The sequence below is a fragment of the Thamnophis sirtalis genome, unplaced genomic scaffold, assembly GCF_051295495.1.
Source record: "Thamnophis sirtalis isolate CommonGarterSnake01/CBP01778 unplaced genomic scaffold, rThaSir2_p1.2 scaffold_4, whole genome shotgun sequence".
Lineage (NCBI taxonomy): Eukaryota > Metazoa > Chordata > Lepidosauria > Squamata > Natricidae > Thamnophis > Thamnophis sirtalis.
Window position 1 is genome coordinate 117,786,822 of NW_028261384.1, and position 20,612 is coordinate 117,807,433.

Sequence of the window (20,612 nt, forward strand, 5' to 3'; positions counted from 1 at the left end):
CGAGACACGAAGAATGGACATTGTATTATACAGAGAGAGCAATGTTGGTTTATGATAGCCTAAATTAGAAGAGAATTATGACTAACAATTTCAATAAAAGGTATAGAGTTTTGTGAGCTGCAGCAAATTTCATCAAAAGTGACAAAGAATAGAGGATTTGAGGATTCACTCAGACCCACGAAGTTTATGATAAATATATCCTGACCATAAACTGATGGTCGCGAATAGAAGAGACAATGGTAGAAAAATGCTGGGGGAAAAGGTAAGGATTATGGATATGGGGCTTGTGTGTGTGCATGTGTGTGTTGATGTACATGGGCTATGGTGGAGAGATGGTGGACATTAGAATAAACTTAGTAGACATTTCAAGATTTCAAAAAGGGGAAAGGAAAGGAATACAAAGAATGGGACGGTTCAGATTTGCTGGTTAAGGGCCCATGGAACGCTAAGGATTCATTATTAGATTCTGAAAAGAAGAACTAAGGCATTTAAAACACCCAGCTATTTTCCCACTTTTGATTACCTTCTCCTCCCCTTCAGAACCAAACTTCCCTTTCCACTGGAGTGGAAGCCACAAGATGTAATTCCCCAAGGTCACCAATTGGGCAGAAAAGCAGAGGTGGTACTCAGCCGGTTCGCCCAAACTGATAGTGGAAATCACAGGTGGGCCCGTCCTCCCACCTACCCCTACCCCAGCTATATGCTGTCCTATTTAGGCACGTTTTCAAGCCATACATATTCATGCAAGCTGCATGCGTGATCAAAGCATGTGCTCGCATTTGCGAACCGGTAGGGAAAGTAAGCGAATACCATCCCTGCAGACAAGCTGCGGTAGTGTCACCTGGCCAGAGACAAGGAACATCTGTGGTATTAAGCAAGAGGAGAAGAAAGCCAAGCTCTTGCTTGAAGCCATTTTGGTGAAAGATAAAGACAAGATAATGGCAATAGAGGAGGCCAGGAGAGTTGGGACAAGAAGCCGAATGAGGAACATTGCCCATGGCCTTTTCCAAAAAATGACTTCTCAGGGGGTGAAAGATTACAAGGTATTTTTTTTTACTCTCTTCCAAAATAAGAGCAGCTCCAAAACACACACACACATACACACACCAATTACTATTTGTATAATGGTATGGTCCTGCAATCTTACCACCCAGCCAGGTGATTTCAAGTGGAACATTAAGGTAAGAATCCCAAAATCAGAAGGACACTAATGAATTGCGTTAAAAGTTTATGTCTTGTAATCAATGTGTTAATTATCAGATTCATTTTGTTGATTTTACAAATGAAATGTTTTAAAAGGCTTTGGTGTCCTCATTTTCTGCCATTCAGGGTGACACAATTTAGCATCTGGGACAAGCCACATTATTTTACTTACTCTTTACTAATAAGGGTCAAGGGCTATTCCCAGCCAACACAAACCAATTGTACACCTGTTCACGGACAGCATCATGAGCTTTCAGTTCTCTAAGTGGATATTATTTAACGTTGAGTTCACAGTTTATGCTAAACCAGGGATGTCAAATTCAATTTGGAACGAGCTCTCCGTGGAGATTCAGACCCTCACCACCCTTCAGGCTTTCCGGACAGCCGTTAAGGCCTGGCTGTCCCAGCAAGCCTGGGGTTGAGTCCCCCCCCCCTTACTCAAATTTGCTGTGCTTGCTGTGTTTTTTAAATTGTTGTATCACTGTCCTGTTTGTCTTACTTGCTGTATTTGTTTTGTAGATTGTAGATTGTAGATTTATTTATTTATAGGCCGCCCTTTTCCCTGAGGGGACTCAGGGCGGCTTACAATCAAAAAGGAAGGGGAGTGTAGGACAATACGAAAAAAGAAATGTGCACAAAGTAAATTAGACAATAAAACTCAACATTCACTCAGCATTCGGGAGGGGCGAAAATAAGATTATCCCCAGGCCTGACGGGTTAGCCAGTTCTTGAGGGCTGTGCGGAAGGCCTGGACGGTGGTGAGGGTACGAATCTCCACGGGGAGATTGTTCCATAGTGTCGGAGCCGCAACAGAGAAGGCTCTCCTCCGAGTAGTCGCCAGTCGGCACTGACTGGCGGATGGAATACGGAGGAGGCCAACTCTATGCGATCTGATGGGACGCAGGGAGGTAATTGGCAGAAGGCGGTCTCTCAAATAGCCAGATCCACTACCATGGAGCGCTTTATAGGTGGTGAGTAGGACCTTGAAGTGCACCCGGAGATCGACAGGTAGCCAGTGCAGCTCACGGAGGATCGGTGTTATGTGGGCGAACCGTGGTGCGCCCACGATCACTCGCGCGGCTGCATTCTGGACTAGCTGAAGTCTTCGGATGCTCTTCAAGGGCAGCCCCATGTAGAGCACATTACATTATTCCAGCCTAGAGATCACAAGGGCTCGAGTGACTGTTGTGAGGGCCTCCCGATTCAGGTAGGGCCGCAACTGGCGCACCAGGCGAACCTGGGCAAATGCCCCCCTGGTCACAGCTGAGAGATGGTGGTCAAAAGTTAGCTGTGAATCCAGGAGGACTCCCAAGTTGCGGGCCCTTTCTGAGGGGTTTAAATTTTGTCCCCCCAGCCTGAGTGATGGTATGTTGGTCAAATTTTTGGGAGGGAAACACAACAGCCACTCGGTCTTGTCTGGGTTGAGTATCAGCTTGTTTGCTCTCATCCAGTCTTTAACGGCTTCCAGTCCCTGGTTCATCACGTCCACCGCTTCATTGAGTTGGCACGGGGCGGACAGATACAACTGTGTATCGTCCGCATATTGGTGATATTTTATCCCGTGCCTTCGGATGATCTCGCCCAGCGGTTTCATGTAAATGTTAAATAGTAGGGGGGATAGGACCGACCCCTGCGGCACCCCATAGGTTAGGGGCCTCAGGGACGATCTCTGCCCCCCCACTAACACCGACAGCGACCTGTCCGAGAGATAGGAGGAGAACCACTGCAAGACAGTGCCGCCCACCCCTATCTCCCGCAGTCGTCGCAGAAGGATACCATGGTCGATGGTATCGAAAGCCGCTGAGAGGTCCAGGAGAACTAGGATGGAAGCATGGCCTCCATCCCTAGCTCTCCAGAGATCATCAGTCAATGCGACCAAAGCGGTTTCTGTGCTGTAACCGGGTCTGAAGCCAGACTGGAAGGGGTCAAGATAGTTAGCTTCCTCCAAGGTACGCTGAAGCTGGAGAGCAAGTTTTCCCATTCCCCTGGTTTTTGTTCAGCCGCCCTGAGTCCCTTTGGGGAATAGGGCGGCTTACAAATCGAATGAATACCAAATACCAATTTCATTGAGGGCCACATCATGATTGTGTTTGACCTTGGGGAGTTGGGGTGGGTGTGGCCAGCTCGATCTCACTCATGTTCGGGGTGCCTATGGTGGCCCAAGCACTCCGCCAGCAAAAACGGGTTCTCAAGCTCTGTTTTCAGGTGCAACAGCTTCCTGCAACCTGCTGCCAATGAAAATGGAGCTTGGGAGGGCCACCCGAGCTCCTTTTTCACTCGCAGAGGCACCGTGGGCTGGTCCTTTGCTGTTTCCAGGGCAGCCCTGCAGACTAAATCTAAGTACCCCATGGACTGGATCCAGCTCAGAGGCCTTGAGTTTGACATCCCTGCACTAAACCTTCATACAGTGGGCAAACATGTTGTTAAAAATTAGCCATCATAATTTAACAGAATAACAGAGTTGGAAAGGAAACAATTCTATGTCAGACAAATGGTTGTCCAATCTCTCCTTAAAAACTTCCAGTATCCACTATGGTTTATGGCAGGGGTGAACAACCGATGGTTGATATCATATGCAAACCCCCCACATTGCAAGAATACATACACCAAATTCAACAGCAACTGACAAATGTTTAACAAAAAAATGACCTTTTTTCCCTTTCAAAAAATAAGAATGAAAGGGAAGACAAAGGCAAATCCCTTTTTCAGCTTAAAAAAATTAATCAATCTTGTGTCAAAACATGCTGGTGAAATTTGACCATCTTCTACTGTTAAATTTAGCAACTTTCTAACTATTGAAAGAAGGTAGGTTGAAGGATTTGTAAATACAATAAATACTTTGCCTTCCAGAAGCTTCTCTTTCCCATTTCCACCCTTAAATACCTTGAAATTGTCTCAAGTGGGCTGAAAAATATTAGTCCTACCTCTCCCTGTGGACACCATCAAAGTTGTTGTTGTTCGGATGAACCAGTCATCAGTTCTTGAAACTGGAAATGTTGCCCATCGCTGATGTAGATCCTAACAATCTGTATGAGCTTTATTCAATAAACTGGGATGAAAAGCTAACAAAGTTAAAACTGTTTTAAACATAATATAGTTCCGCAAGTTCATTTCTCTTTTTGTTTTAAGCAAATATTACATTTGAACAAATGGATATTTGTTAGGAGTAAATCCCGTCAACATTAGCAGGTCTTACTTTTGAATAAATAAATGTAAACCTGAATTATCAAGAGTGTCAGTGTGCTGTCACACCTGGGTATTGAATTTAATTTACTTTCTCTTTAGGATTCTCTCTTTTGTGACAATTAAACATCAAGAAAGAGGTACTTCCGGTCAATTCTCCCTCTTATATTTGTTCTACATTTTGGGGTTCCTTTCTTTGTCCGTAATTTTTCATCTACCTGGGAAGATCTCTCACTACTACCAATCCACCAAAAACACAATTAATTCCTTGATAGAACAAATTCTATTCCAAAACATTATTCCTAATTCTAGTTTGTCCTCTGAGGCTATTGAGGCTGGAATATGGACGGTGAACTCCCAAGGGCGTCTCGGGAACCAGATGGGGCAATATGCCACCCTTTATGCCTTAGCCAAGCTCAATGGATATCAAGCCTGCATCCGTCTAGAAATGCATTCGGCTTTATCACCAGTCTTCAAGATCACTTTGCCTGTAATCTCTGCTAAGGTGTTTAGGAAGATCCAATGGAGGAATGTTCACTTGCATGATTGGATGTCAGAAGACTATCGTCACATCCAAGGGAAATACGTCCAATTGACGGGCTACCCTTGTTCTTACACCTTTTATCACCACATCCGCCAGGAAATACTAAAGCAATTCACTTTCCATGACCACATCAAGAAGGAGGCCAACCACTACCTGCAACTCTTGCGGGGAGAACGCCAGAATGTGACGTATGTTGGAGTGCATGTCCGTAGAGGGGATTATGTGAGGATAATGCCCGAAACCAGGAAAGGTGTGGTGGCTGACAAAGGTTACTTGGAGAAAGCCATGGACTACTTCAGAAAGAAGTACCTCAATCCCATCTTTGTGGTCACCAGCAATGGGATGGAGTGGTGCAAGAAGAACATTAATGCCTCCAGGGGGGATGTTTACTTTGCTGGGGATGGGAAAGAAGCCTCCCCAGGAAGGGATTTTGCTCTCCTTACTCATTGTAACCACACAATCATGACCATTGGGACTTTCGGCATCTGGGCTGCCTACCTAGCAGGTGGAGAGGTTGTTTATTTAGCCAATTATACCTTACCAGACTCTCCGTTTCTCAAGATCTTCAAACCCTCTGCAGCCTTCTTACCTGAGTGGATTGGGATCCCAGCCAATCTTTCTCCATTGCTGCCCAAATAATCCGTAAATCCTAAAATCCATAATTATCTGTCCACTCATAAGGTCAGGTAGAGCAGGCATGCTTCAGATCCTTTCGTGGAATATTGCCACTTAAGGGTATCTAGGAAGCTGCTTTTCCATGGTGGCTCCTACCCTATAGAATGTCCTTCCCCCGATAATCTGGTAGGCTGCTACCCTTTTAACCCACTAGAAGGTCATAAAGACTTGGCTCTTCTCCCGGGCATTGGGGCAGACTGCAATGGGAAATGGTGAATGGTTGCCAGAGCATCCCAGGAGGATGATCGGGGCACTTTGTTTTCACGGGTTTCATAGGGTTTTTTTTTTTTTTTGAAGGGTGTTGTTGTCATTGTGAGCCACCCAGAATTATGTTGCAAGATGGGTAAGCCATACAAATTGGTCAGATAAATAAACTGGAGCAACTGGATTAAATGCACGTTTAATCAGATACTGCTAAAAAGATATACAGGTAGCCCTCGATTTACAATCAGCTATTTAGCAACCAATTGAAGTGAAGACAGATCCCTCCAGGGCTATTTGCAACTCAGTTACAAAGTTAGGACAGCACCCTCCTTCCCATGATCATATGAACCACATGTCAGGTGTGCAGCAATCACCCTGCATTTATGGATGTTTGCAGCATCCCTTGGTCACATGACTGCGCCTCACAACATTTTTGAAAAATATCAGCATTTACTTCCAATTTTGGGGGAAATTGGTCTGTAGCAAACAATGGGGTTCATGACTATACATTGGTGGCATTTACTTTATGACTGTGGGTTGTTTTCTTTTTTTTTCTTTTTTCTTTATAATTGTGACCTTCGCTTTATGACTGCAATGGTCACTGTACAATCACTACAAAAAAGATCATAAAATCACATTGGTGACTTGGATAATGCAATTTGCAATCATCACAACTTATGATAGTTATTGGAATACATGCTAGAATGTATTTTCTATTGCAACATCTACATAATCATTCAGCCAGTAGATGGCAGTGTTTAGTTTGCATCTATGGTTATAATCTATGGTTCTGTTTATTCTGAGGAGACTTTCCTATGACGATTAAAGCAGTTAAGCCGCAAGGCCCATGATGACTTTATACTATACATTTTATTTGATCTGTATGACCATGTCACCATCCTCTGTTACCAATCTATATGGCTATATAATAATCCTCCGCTACCATTTCTATATAATAAACAGATTTTCCAACAATAGTAATGGGTCTGAATTCAATGTGTAAGAGAACTTCCTATTTAAATTCCTTACAATTATTTCAAGCAAATGTCTACCCTGTTTCATAAAAATCTCTCTCCAGATAATCCATTATGATTTGTACTACTGTACAGGATGTAGGTACCCAGTGGCTTAGTGGCTAAGACGCTGAGCTTGTCTATCAGAAAGGTTGGCAGTTCGGTGGTTCGAATCCCTAGAGCCCCATAACAGAGTGAGCTCCTGTTACTTGTCCCAGCTTCTGCCAACCTAGCAGTTCAAAAGCATATAAATATGCAAGTAGAAAAATAGGGACCACCTTTGGTGGGAAGGTAACAGTGTTCTGTGTGTGCCTTTGGCATTTAGTCATGCCGGCCACATGACCACGGAGACGTCTTCGGAGAGCGCTGGATCTTTGGCTTTCAAACGAAGATAAGCACCACCTCCTAGAGTTGGGAACAACTAGCACATATGTGCGGGGAAAACCTTTACCTTTACCTTACAGTATATAAATTATTATTTATTATTGAAAAGTGAAGATGTAATTTTCCATTATCTTATCCCTTGACTTTGGTGGTTATTGGTTGGAATAAAGGTTTCAGAATTGATCTCTGTTCTCAGCTTTCTTCATCCCACTGAATCATCAAACGTTGGTAATCTCATTTATTTGGAGATTATTTTCAATACCTGAACTAAATGCTTCAAATATATACAGATAAAATCGGCAACAGTTTTCACCCACTCACACAAAAAGATATGATAGAACAGGGGTAGTCAACCTTTTTATACCTACCCCCCCCCCCACTTTTGTATCTCTATTAGTAGTAAAATTTTCTAACCGCCCACCGTTTCCACAGTAAATGGTAATTTATAAAGTAGGGAAGTAACTTTATTTTATAAAATTTATAAAGCTGAATTACAGCAAACCCCTACCACCCACCATGGAAGCTGGAACGCCACTAGTGGGCGGTAGGGACCAGGTTGACTACCACTGTGATAGAATTTTAAAGTAGCTGATAAATTTTGTTTCTTCTTTCTTCTTCTTAAATCAAGTTTCACACAGCTATTATCTGGAACAAGTAAATAGCAATAGCACTTACACTTATATCACGATCCACAGTGCTTTACAGCCCTCTCAAAGTGGTTTACAGAGGCATCATATATTGCCCCCAACAATCTGGGTTGCCTCCTTTTACTGATGAATTAGTTTTAAAAACTGTTGTATATCTTGAAGATGATATTTGACTTATGGGAATGGGAAGCGACTTTTCCTTCGCCTGAGTAATTACCCTAGAAGATTTGCAGATATCCCGAAGCTCATGAAGGTGCGCTTCCTGTTCTTTCGAGAAACCCGACCCCATACTCACGAATTGAGAGGGTGCTCCGTTCGCAGACGGCCGGCCCTGGGTGTGAGGCTTTTCCCGGCCGGGGGTGAGATGTGACGGGCAGCACGGATCACGTCGGGGTCACCAGATGCGATTTCTCCGCGGGTGGTTCATGAAGCCAATGAGGAAAGAAGACTCGGACACGAATTTCCTTCAGGACGAAACCGACCCAGAACGAAGTCTGGGGGTCCTTTTTATTGAGCATACACAAGGGAGGGGTGGATTCACATAGCCAATGGGGACCAATCATGATTGTGCAAGTTCACAGTATATGGTAACTCATTTACTCTCATGTAGACTCGAAGAACACTCATAGTCAATAAACCTTTTATCATCATGCAAACATTCAATGCTTAATTAATGTTTGAGAGTTAAACAGTTGTAACCCCTGATTTAATCAACGCTTAGTTACAAGTCTGTGGTTGCTGATCTGCTTAGTGTTAAGGGTACTGATTTAATCAACGCTTGGAGTTGGACAGTTTGTCTTACTGATCTAATCATAAGGCCAATTATTGCTTTTAGTTTACTGATTTAATCATATGGTTAATTATTGCTTCTGTTCTATACGTGTTACAGTATGGCTGAATGCATACCTGCACGTATATCGCAACACATAGTATTGAAAGCCACTGAGAAATCAAGGAGGGCAGGATGGATGTAGTGATAATCAATAAGCAGTATCAATGTTGTTTTAGTGGTATGATCATGTTTGAATATAGACTTAGAGGGATACAGGTAGTCCATTTCATCCAGAGCCGTTTAGATTTGTAAGCGGTCCACCTTCTTAACAACTTTCCCTGAAAGGGAAAGGTTGGAGATTGGTAGAGAATTGTTCAGGTTCATTGGGTCTAGGGCAGGCCGGCAGGGGTGTCAAACACAAGGCCTGCGGGCTGTATACAGCCTGCAATGTGGTTGCACCTGGCCCTTGAAGCCGTCATGGAGAATGTAAGGGGCTGGCTCACATCACTTCGGCCCAGTCTACCCAATGCAAAGAGGAAATATCAGGAGTCCATCCTACTCAGTGATGGGCTGCCAATTTTTTCACTACCATTTCAAGTGCGTTCCTGTGAGGTGGCGAGGTGGCGCAGTGGTTAAATGCAGCACTGCAGGCTACTGCTAGATCAGCAGTTCAGCGGTTCAAATCTCACCGGCTTAGGGTTGACTCAGCCTTCCATCCTTCCGAGGTGGGTAAAATGAGGACCCAGATTGTTGGGGGCAATATGCTGACTCTCTGTAAACAGCTTAGAGAGGGCTGAAAGCCCTATGAAGCGGTATATAAGTCTACTGCTATTGCTATTGCTATTGCTATTGCTGTGTGTGCTTGCGCGTGCGATGCTTCTGCACATGCACAGAAGCGTCCGGATGGGTGGATGGAGCCTCCTGCTGCCATTACTACCTGTTCGCCTGATCCAGGCCTAACCAGGAGCAACCCACCTCTGATCCTACTACAGTTCATCACAGGATGCTTCTGGGGTCCTTATCTGCCTTTCTGATGTAATTCTAACACTTCCTCTGCAAACTGATGAGAAATTAACATTTTGCCTCTAGCTTAGAAACTGGAATTATGACCTCTTGGGCTAACATCTTGCCTAATGTTTTCATACATTCTAGCAAAGAGGTTTCGTATTCATGCTGAAATAGGAAGAAAGCAATCTTGGATGGTAGATTAAATACCTATCTATAGGAAAAAACAGTGGAACAACTTGCCTCCAGAAGTTGTAAATGCTCCAACACTGGAAGTTTTAAAGAAGAGATTGGATAACCATTTGTGGTGAAGTGGTGTAGGATTTCCTGCCTAAGGGGGTTGGACTAGAAGACCTCCAAGGTCCCTTCCAACTCCGTTATTCTATTCTAAAAGAAGATTAAAAGAATTCCTTTGGGACAAGAAAGTTTTTAGCTCTTTGGAAACTGTGGGCCATTATTACTACTCTGTTCTTATAATTTGATTTTAGCCATAGAAATGTCTTCATTTGATGCCTGCAAATGTTGTCCTACCTGAGGGAATATTTACTATCAGATTTAGATGACAGTAGATCATGATTTTAGTCAGTAGAGTTTTAATATAACAATTTGTATTACATTTATTGGTGTCCATATAGTTTTTTTTTAAAGAATATTTCAAGCCAGCCAATATTTACTGATGACTAACCAGGTAAAATGTTTGAAATTGTATTTGATTTTTCTTCAGATTAAATAAAAGCATTGTAGAAGGTGTCCAGAACCTTGTTGAGGCTAGGGAAATATTTATTTTTTGGCTTAGAGGAATATTTATTCATTTATTTATAAGGGATTATGTCTATCACATTGAAGTGGTGATAGATAGATTTTCTATTTGACCAGTGTGAAAGGGGGGGAAATTAGATTAGAACAGATTTAGGATTGGTAGAACAAAAGGCATTCTTACTTACCTGTATCAAGTTACAGCAAGATCCACAGGAAGAAAATAAAAAATAATTTGAATATTTATAGGTTATGCTCAAATAGCTATGTCCTTTTAAATTAGTGAGTCGAATTTAATGCTCCCAAGTTAATCTTTCACTATGAGCCAATGAAAAAGATTTGTGTTGGGTTTTTTTTTTAAATCACAACTGGGAACAAACTGTGGGGAGTGTGGAGGAAAAATTAGATTAGCCGAACGAGACACGAAGAATGGACATTGTATTATACAGAGAGAGCAATGTTGGTTTATGATAGCCTAAATTAGAAGAGAATTATGACTAACAATTTCAATAAAAGGTATAGAGTTTTGTGAGCTGCAGCAAATTTCATCAAAAGTGACAAAGAATAGAGGATTTGAGGATTCACTCAGACCCACGAAGTTTATGATAAATATATCCTGACCATAAACTGATGGTCGCGAATAGAAGAGACAATGGTAGAAAAATGCTGGGGGAAAAGGTAAGGATTATGGATATGGGGCTTGTGTGTGTGCATGTGTGTGTTGATGTACATGGGCTATGGTGGAGAGATGGTGGACATTAGAATAAACTTAGTAGACATTTCAAGATTTCAAAAAGGGGAAAGGAAAGGAATACAAAGAATGGGACGGTTCAGATTTGCTGGTTAAGGGCCCATGGAACGCTAAGGATTCATTATTAGATTCTGAAAAGAAGAACTAAGGCATTTAAAACACCCAGCTATTTTCCCACTTTTGATTACCTTCTCCTCCCCTTCAGAACCAAACTTCCCTTTCCACTGGAGTGGAAGCCACAAGATGTAATTCCCCAAGGTCACCAATTGGGCAGAAAAGCAGAGGTGGTACTCAGCCGGTTCGCCCAAACTGATAGTGGAAATCACAGGTGGGCCCGTCCTCCCACCTACCCCTACCCCAGCTATATGCTGTCCTATTTAGGCACGTTTTCAAGCCATACATATTCATGCAAGCTGCATGCGTGATCAAAGCATGTGCTCGCATTTGCGAACCGGTAGGGAAAGTAAGCGAATACCATCCCTGCAGACAAGCTGCGGTAGTGTCACCTGGCCAGAGACAAGGAACATCTGTGGTATTAAGCAAGAGGAGAAGAAAGCCAAGCTCTTGCTTGAAGCCATTTTGGTGAAAGATAAAGACAAGATAATGGCAATAGAGGAGGCCAGGAGAGTTGGGACAAGAAGCCGAATGAGGAACATTGCCCATGGCCTTTTCCAAAAAATGACTTCTCAGGGGGTGAAAGATTACAAGGTATTTTTTTTTTACTCTCTTCCAAAATAAGAGCAGCTCCAAAACACACACACACATACACACACCAATTACTATTTGTATAATGGTATGGTCCTGCAATCTTACCACCCAACCAGGTGATTTCAAGTGGAACATTAAGGTAAGAATCCCAAAATCAGAAGAACACTAATGAATTGCGTTAAAAGTTTATGTCTTGTAATCAATGTGTTAATTATCAGATTCATTTTGTTGATTTTACAAATGAAATGTTTTAAAAGGCTTTGGTGTCCTCATTTTCTGCCATTCAGGGTGACACAATTTAGCATCTGGGACAAGCCACATTATTTTACTTACTCTTTACTAATAAGGGTCAAGGGCTATTCCCAGACAACACAAACCAATTGTACACCTGTTTATGGACAGCATCATGAGCTTTCAGTTCTCTAAGTGGATATTATTTAACGTTGAGTTCACAGTTTATGCTAAACCAGGGATGTCAAATTCAATTTGGAACGAGCTCCCCGTGGAGATTCAGACCCTCACCACCCTTCAGGCGTTCCGGACAGCCGTTAAGGCCTGGCTGTCCCAGCAAGCCTGGGGTTGAGTCCCCCCCCCTTACTCAAATTTGCTGTGCTTGCTGTGTTTTTTAAATTGTTGCATCACTGTCCTGTTTGTCTTACTTGCTGTATTTGTTTTCCCATTCCCCTGGTTTTTGTTCAGCCGCCCTGAGTCCCTTTGGGGAATAGAATACAAATCGAATAAATCGATTTGTATTCTATTCCCCAAATCTATTCCCCAAATCTATTCCCAAATCGGGAATAGAATACAAATCGAATAAATACCAAATACCAATTTCATTGAGGGCCACATCATGATTGTGTTTGACCTTGGGGAGTTGGGGTGGGTGTGGCCAGCTTGATCTCACTCATGTTCGGGGTGCCTATGGTGGCCCAAGCACTCCGCCAGCAAAAACGGGTTCTCAAGCTCTGTTTTCAGGTGCAACAGCTTCCTGCAACCTGCTGCCAATGAAAATGGAGCTTGGGAGGGCCACCCGAGCTCCTTTTTCACTCGCAGAGGCACCGTGGGCTGGTCCTTTGCTGTTTCCAGGGCAGCCCTGCAGACTAAATCTAAGTACCCCATGGACTGGATCCGGCCTTGAGTTTGACATCCCTGCGCTAAACCTTCATATAGTGGGCAAACATGTTGTTAAAAATTAGCCATCATAATTTAACAGAATAACAGAGTTGGAAAGGAAACTATACTATGTCAGACAAATGGTTGTCCAATCTCTCCTTAAAAATTTCCAGTATCCACTATGGTTTATGGCAGGGGTGAACAACCTGTGGTTGATATCATATGCAAACCCCTCACATTGCAAGAATACATACACCAAATTCAACAGCAACTGACAAATGTTTAACACAAAAATGACCTTTTTCCCCTTTCAAAAAATAAGAATGAAAGGGAAGACAAAGGCAAATCCCTTTTTCAGCTTAAAAAATTAATCAATCTTGTGTCAAAACATGCTGGTGAAATTTGACCATCTTCTACTGTTAAATTTAGCAACTTTCTAACTATTGAAAGAAGGTAGGTTGAAGGATTTGTAAATACAATAAATACTTTGCCTTCCAAAAACTTCTCTTTCCCATTTCCACCCTTAAATACCTTGAAATTGTCTCAAGTGGGCTGAAAAATATTAGTCCTACCTCTCCCTGTGGACACCATCAAAGTTGTTGTTTGGATGAACCAGTCATCAGTTCTTGAAACTGGAAATGTTGCCCATCTCTGATGTAGATCCTAACAATCTGCATGAGCTTTATTCAATAAACTGGGATGAAAAGCTAACAAGGTTAAAACTGTTTTAAACATAATATAGTTCCGCAAGTTCATTTCTCTTTTTGTTTTAAGCAAATATTACATTTGAACAAATGGATATTTGTTAGGAGTAAATCCCGTCAACATTAGCAGGTCTTACTTTTGAATAAATAAATGTAAACCTGAATTATCAAGAGTGTCAGTGTGCTGTCACACCTGGGTATTGAATTTAATTTACTTTCTCTTTAGGATTCTCTCTTTTGTAACAATTAAACATCAAGGAAGAGGAACTTCTGGTCAATTCTCCCTCTTATATTTGTTCTACATTTTGGGGTTCCTTTCTTTGTCCGTAATTTTTCATCTACCTGGGAAGATCTCTCACTACTACCCATCCACCAAAAACACAATTAATTCCTTGATAGAACAAATTCTATTCCAAAACATTATCCCTAATTCTAGTTTGTCCTCTGAGGCTATTGAGGCTGGAATATGGACGGTGAACTCCCAAGGGCGTCTCGGGAACCAGATGGGGCAATATGCCACCCTTTATGCCTTAGCCAAGCTCAATGGATATCAAGCCTGCATCCGTCTAGAAATGCATTCGGCTTTATCACCAGTCTTCAAGATCACTTTGCCTGTAATCTCTGCTAAGGTGTTTAGGAAGATCCAATGGAGGAATGTTCACTTGCATGATTGGATGTCAGAAGACTATCATCACATCCAAGGGAAATACGTCCAATTGACAGGCTATCCTTGTTCTTACACCTTTTATCACCACATCCGCCAGGAAATACTAAAGCAATTCACTTTCCATGACCACATCAAGGAGGAGGCCAACCACTACCTGCAACTCTTGCGGGGAGAACGCCAGAATGTGACGTATGTTGGAGTGCATGTCCGTAGAGGGGATTATGTGAAGGTAATGCCCAAAACCTGGAAAGGTGTGGTGGCTGACAAAGGTTACTTGGAGAAAGCCATGGACTACTTCAGAAAGAAGTACCTCAATCCCATCTTTGTGGTCACCAGCAATGGGATGGAGTGGTGCAAGAAGAACATTAATGCCTCCAGGGGGGATGTTTACTTTGCTGGGGATGGGAAAGAAGCCTCCCCAGGAAGGGATTTTGCTCTCCTTACTCATTGTAACCACACAATCATGACCATTGGGACTTTCGGCATCTGGGCTGCCTACCTAGCAGGTGGAGAGGTTGTTTATTTAGCCAATTATACCTTACCAGACTCTCTGTTTCTCAAGATCTTCAAACCCTCTGCAGCCTTCTTACCTGAGTGGATTGGGATCCCAGCCAATCTTTCTCCATTGCTGCCCAAATAATCCGTAAATCCTAAAATCCATAATTATCTGTCCACTCATAAGGTCAGGTAGAGCAGGCATGCTTCAGATCCTTTCGTGGAATATTGCCACTTAAGGGTATCTAGGAAGCTGCTTTTCCATGGTGGCTCCTACCCTATAGAATGTCCTTCCCCTGATAATCTGGTAGGCTGCTACCCTTTTAACTCACTAGAAAGTCATAAAGACTTGCCTCTTCTCCCGGGCATTGGGGCAGACTGCAATGGGAGATGGTGAATGGTTGCCAGAGCATCCCAGGAGGATGATCGAGGCACTTTGTTTTCACGGGTTTCATAGGGGTTTTTTTTTTTTTTTGAAGGGTGTTGTTGTCGTTGTGAGCCACCCAGAATTATGTTGCAAGATGGGTAAGCCATACAAATTGGTCAGATAAATAAACTGGAGCAACTGGATTAAATGCACGTTTAATCAGATACTGCTAAAAAGATATACAGGTAGCCCTCGATTTACAATCAGCTATTTAGCAACCAATTGAAGTGAAGACAGATCCCTCCAGGGCTATTTGCAACTCAGTTACAAAGTTAGGACAGCACCCTCCTTCCCATGATCATATGAACCACATGTCAGGTGTGCAGCAATCACCCTGCATTGATGGATGTTTGCAGCATCCCTTGGTCACATGACTGCGCCTCACAACATTTTTGAAAAATATCAGCATTTACTTCCAATTTTGGGGGAAATTGGTCCATAGCAAACAATGGGGGTCACTTTATGACTGTGGGTTGTTTTCTTTTTTTTCTTTTTTCTTTATAATTGTGACCTTCGCTTTATGACTGCAATGGTCACTGTACAATCACTACAAAAAAAGATCATAAAATCACATTGGTGACTTGGATAATGCAATTTGCAATCATCACAACTTATGATAGTTATTGGAATACATGCTAGAATGTATTTTCTATTGCAACATCTACATAATCATTCAGCCAGTAGATGGCAGTGTTTAGTTTGCATCTATGGTTATAATCTATGGTTCTGTTTATTCTGAGGAGACTTTCCTATGACGATTAAAGCAGTTAAGCCGCAAGGCCCATGATGACTTTATACTATACATTTTATTTGATCTGTATGACCATGTCACCATCCTCTGTTACCAATCTATATGGCTATATAATAATCCTCCGCTACCATTTCTATATAATAAACAGATTTTCCAACAATAGTAATGGGTCTGAATTCAATGTGTAAGAGAACTTCCTATTTAAATTCCTTACAATTATTTCAAGCAAATGTCTACCCTGTTTCATAAAAATCTCTCTCCAGATAATCCATTATGATTTGTACTACTGTACAGGATGTAGGTACCCAGTGGCTTAGTGGCTAAGACGCTGAGCTTGTCTATCAGAAAGGTTGGCAGTTCGGTGGTTCGAATCCCTAGAGCCCCATAACAGAGTGAGCTCCTGTTACTTGTCCCAGCTTCTGCCAACCTAGCAGTTCAAAAGCATATAAATATGCAAGTAGAAAAATAGGGACCACCTTTGGTGGGAAGGTAACAGTGTTCTGTGTGTGCCTTTGGCATTTAGTCATGCCGGCCACATGACCACGGAGACGTCTTCGGAGAGCGCTGGATCTTTGGCTTTCAAACGAAGATAAGCACCACCTCCTAGAGTTGGGAACAACTAGCACATATGTGCGGGGAAAACCTTTACTTTTACCTTACAGTATATAAATTATTATTTATTATTGAAAAGTGAAGATGTAATTTTCCATTATCTTATCCCTTGACTTTGGTGGTTATTGGTTGGAATAAAGGTTTCAGAATTGATCTCTGTTCTCAGCTTTCTTCATCCCACTGAATCATCAAACGTTGGTAATCTCATTTATTTGGAGATTATTTTCAATACCTGAACTAAATGCTTCAAATATATACAGATAAAATCGGCAACAGTTTTCACCCACTCACACAAAAAGATATGATAGAACAGGGGTAGTCAACCTTTTTATACCTACCCCCCCCCCCCCACTTTTGCATCTCTGTTAGTAGTAAAATTTTCTAACCGCCCACCGGTTCCACAGTAAATGGTAATTTATAAAGTAGGGAAGTAACTTTATTTTATAAAATTTATAAAGCAGAATTACAGCAAACCCCTACCACCCACCATGGAAGCTGGAACGCCACTAGTGGGCAGTAGGGACCAGGTTGACTACCACTGTGATAGAATTTTAAAGTAGCTGATAAATTTTGTTTCTTCTTTCTTCTTCTTAAATCAAGTTTCACACAGCTATTATCTGGAACAAGTAAATAGCAATAGCACTTACACTTATATCACGATCCACAGTGCTTTACAGCCCTCTCAAAGTGGTTTACAGAGGCATCATATTGCCCCCAACAATCTGGGTTGCCTCCTTTTACTGATGAATTAGTTTTAAAAACTGTTGTATATCTTGAAGATGATATTTGACTTATGGGAATGGGAAGCGACTTTTCCTTCGCCTGAGTAATTACCCTAGAAGATTTGCAGATATCCCGAAGCTCATGAAGGTGCGCTTCCTGTTCTTTCGAGAAACCCGACCCCATACTCACGAATTGAGAGGGTGCTCCGTTCGCAGACGGCCGGCCCTGGGTGCGAGGCTTTTCCCGGCCGGGGGTGAGATGGGACGGGCAGCACGGATCACGTCGGGGTCACCAGATGCGATTTCTCCGCGGGTGGTTCATGAAGCCAATGAGGAAAGAAGACTCGGACACGAATTTCCTTCGGGACAAAACCAACCCAGAACGAAGTCTGGGGGTCCTTTTTTTTTTTTTTAATATATTTTTATTCATTTTCACATTCAATTTTACAGTCACTTATATACTGGATATTTGCTATAAGAAAAGAAATAAAATAAAATAAAAAAGAAAACACAACTCATCATCATTCAGCATAAAACAAAACCCCACCTGACACTTCCATCCTCCATACACCCCATCTTCCCCCTCCAACTTTCCTTTCCTCCCTCTAACACTCCCCTTTCCTACTTCCCTTTCCCCTCAAATCTTCCTTTCTCCCCTTCCTCCTAGCATTCCCCTTACGCCCTCCTTACATTCCCCTCTTACTCCCTCCTTGCTCCTCCCTCTTCTTTCCCTCTACCTCTCCCCTTGGTGTGTTCCTTTATTCAACTCTTATTTATTAATATTGAGCTATAAAGATAGAAAATAGGAAACAAAATATAATAAAAAAAAACCCAAGGGGAAAAATATAAAGAAAGAAAAAAAGAAGAGACAACCGTATACAAGTGCATTCTTTCTTCTTATTGAAACTATATTACCACCCACCCACCCACCCCCAGTAGGTCCCCCTCCCTAGTCCCCCCCGACTTCCCAGGGCCCACACCTGGCAGTGCCCTCTGTCAAACCCCTTCTAAAGTATCTTGTGATCCTATGAATTAAAAATAAAAGTAATATGAGAAAAAATAAATAAAAAGAAATTACAAATTATAAAAAGGAAAAGAAAAGAAAAAAAAGAAAAAAGAAAGAAAAAAAACTCTTTGTATTAAGCTCAGCCCCCCATCTTTATTAATGTTTAAACAGTATAAATCATTCTATATGTATTTTATTCTCGTCTCTTGCTTCTTTGTTATTTACCCCAACTTCCTGTAGACTCTCCAGTTCATCTTCCTTAACCTTATATTCAAATAAAAATTTATGCAAATTTATGCAGAAATCAGTTTGCGATCTAGCTCAAAATAATCTCATCAAACTTTCCCTTCTAGTATGATTTAAACAGTGTGGATCATTCCACATATTCAAATAATAATTTACACAAGAATCAGTTTACATTCTGTCTCAAAATAATCTCACCAAGCTTTCCCTTCTAATAGAGTTTAAACAACGTAAATCATTCCGCATGAATTTTACCCTCGTCCCTTGCTTCTCTGATATTTACCACTACTTCCTGTAGTCACTCCAAATAATCTTTCTTAACCTTATTTTCGAATAATAATTTACACAAGAGTCAGTTTGCCTTTTAACTCAAAATAATCTGATCAGACTTTCGCTACCCCTCCACCTACCCCGCGTTACCCGGCTCCCTTCCTCCCAAACCAAAGTTCAATGAAGTTACCATCTCCACTCTCTTCACTTTAAAGTCCTGGACAATTTAAATTAAAGTTCAGACATATAAGTCCCGTGAAATATGTGTTCAGCATCCGCTCCACGTGATTCAGTCCCAATATCACACCACCAGTATCCAATTCCGCTTTTTCTACCGGAGAGAGATCGCAAACCCCCATTCAATCCACAACTTTGACAAATATTTTGGAATGTCTAATAGGAAAACATCGTAGTCTAGAGACTAAATATCTTGCAAATTGTTGAGTCTAAACAGGATTACCGTATCTTAAACCAGACAAATATTTTGGAGACATAGCTAAATCCTCGATCTCCGCTCTTCTGCTTCTCCGGGAGGGGGAGAGCTACACCCTCCGTCTTGCAACCATGTGGTCTGCTGCTTGCCTTCCCCTTCGCCTTGTCTTTCCTCTTTTCCGAGTGAGTCAGGAAGTTCCGCCTTCAAAGTCTTATAGTAGAAATCTCGAGCTTCTGAAACAGAATTGAGACGAAATCTTTGATTCTCAAATGTAACCGTGATGCCAGCTGGCTCTTCCCATTTATACTGTATCTGGTGGTTTCTAAGCTCTTCAGTTAGGAAAGTATAGTCTCTTCTTGCTTTTAACATCTGGGATGGTATTTCTTTGAAGACAATCAAATCCTGCCCATCAACTCGCAACCTATTATTGTAAAACTTTTGTATGATCGCATTTCTGGATTCTTTTGTGGAGAAATATATGATTATGTCCCTCGGGAGCTGTCGCTGTTCTGCTACCAACAAATTCTGGCGATAGATTTTCCGAATCTGCCAATCAAAATTAAATCCCGGGCTTCCCACCGCATGGCTGAAGGCCTCAACAAAAGTCTGTTTCAAATTCTCTCGCTCCTTTTCGCGCAATCCTCTGACTCTTATTGCAAATGCCTTCCTGTTAAAATTTATCATAACGAGCTGTTCTTGAGTATCTCTAATTTTTTGTTGTAGTGTTTGGATGTTAGTAGTCAAATTAGAGTTAGCTTCCTCCAATCTTTCCAATTTATTCTCCATTTCAGCGGTGTAATCTGTCAGAACAGACATGGCTTTAAACGTATTCGCCTTCATTTGGGCAATCTTAATCTCTAGATTATCATATAACTCCAATACAAATTCTTTAATTTCCTGTTTAAAGTCATTAAGCATTTGAAAAAGAAATTCCTGTGTTAAGAAATCTCCAGTAGAGGGCGTAGGAGACAAGGGCAGCGATTTTGTAGCAGATTCTTTAAGCACATTCGTAGAAAGACGCTTCGGCTTTGACCTGGGAGCCATAAGTAAAAGCTAAAGATAAACAAATAAACAGCGTTCTCGCTTCCCTCAATTTCCAAAAAGAAAAAATTGTTTATAGGTTTTGGGTAGTTAATGAGGAATAGTCTCCAGGAAGGTAGAGCCGGCTAAGTACATCCCCTATCAGTCACCAACGGAGAAAAATCGCCATTTTGTAATGCGTTTGAACAAAGAAGCCTCTAGGACAAACGAGGCTGGTGTTTAAGATAGTAATAAAAGTAAAACCTCTCAGGGGTGGGACCCGCTCGTATTAATCATAAATCAA

General features: G+C 41.8%; 2 protein-coding genes across 2 annotated transcripts; both read left to right on the forward strand.

Annotated features, from left to right (window-relative positions):
• Positions 1-236: 236 nt before the first annotated feature.
• LOC148046316 (galactoside alpha-(1,2)-fucosyltransferase 2-like) lies at positions 237-5,569 on the forward strand. The gene is made up of 2 exons (XM_087714670.1): positions 237-262; positions 4,489-5,569. Exons 1-2 carry the CDS (start codon positions 237-239, stop codon positions 5,567-5,569), a joined length of 1,107 nt encoding a protein of 368 aa, XP_087570796.1.
• Positions 5,570-11,038: 5,469 nt separating this feature from the next.
• Positions 11,039-14,969, forward strand: LOC148046317 (galactoside alpha-(1,2)-fucosyltransferase 2-like). The gene is made up of 2 exons (XM_087714671.1): positions 11,039-11,064; positions 13,889-14,969. The coding sequence occupies exons 1-2, from the start codon at positions 11,039-11,041 to the stop codon at positions 14,967-14,969; spliced, it is 1,107 nt and encodes a 368-aa protein (XP_087570797.1).
• The last annotated feature ends 5,643 nt before the right edge of the window (positions 14,970-20,612 follow it).

Excerpts from the sequence above, each read along its gene's own strand:
- LOC148046316 (XM_087714670.1), top strand. The coding sequence starts at position 237 with ATGGTAGAAAAATGCTGGGGGAAAAG. Across the intron at positions 263-4,488 it reads GAAAAATGCTGGGGGAAAAG|GATTCTCTCTTTTGTGACAA; the intron begins GTAAGGATTATG and ends CTTTCTCTTTAG.
- LOC148046317 (XM_087714671.1), top strand. The coding sequence starts at position 11,039 with ATGGTAGAAAAATGCTGGGGGAAAAG. Across the intron at positions 11,065-13,888 it reads GAAAAATGCTGGGGGAAAAG|GATTCTCTCTTTTGTAACAA; the intron begins GTAAGGATTATG and ends CTTTCTCTTTAG.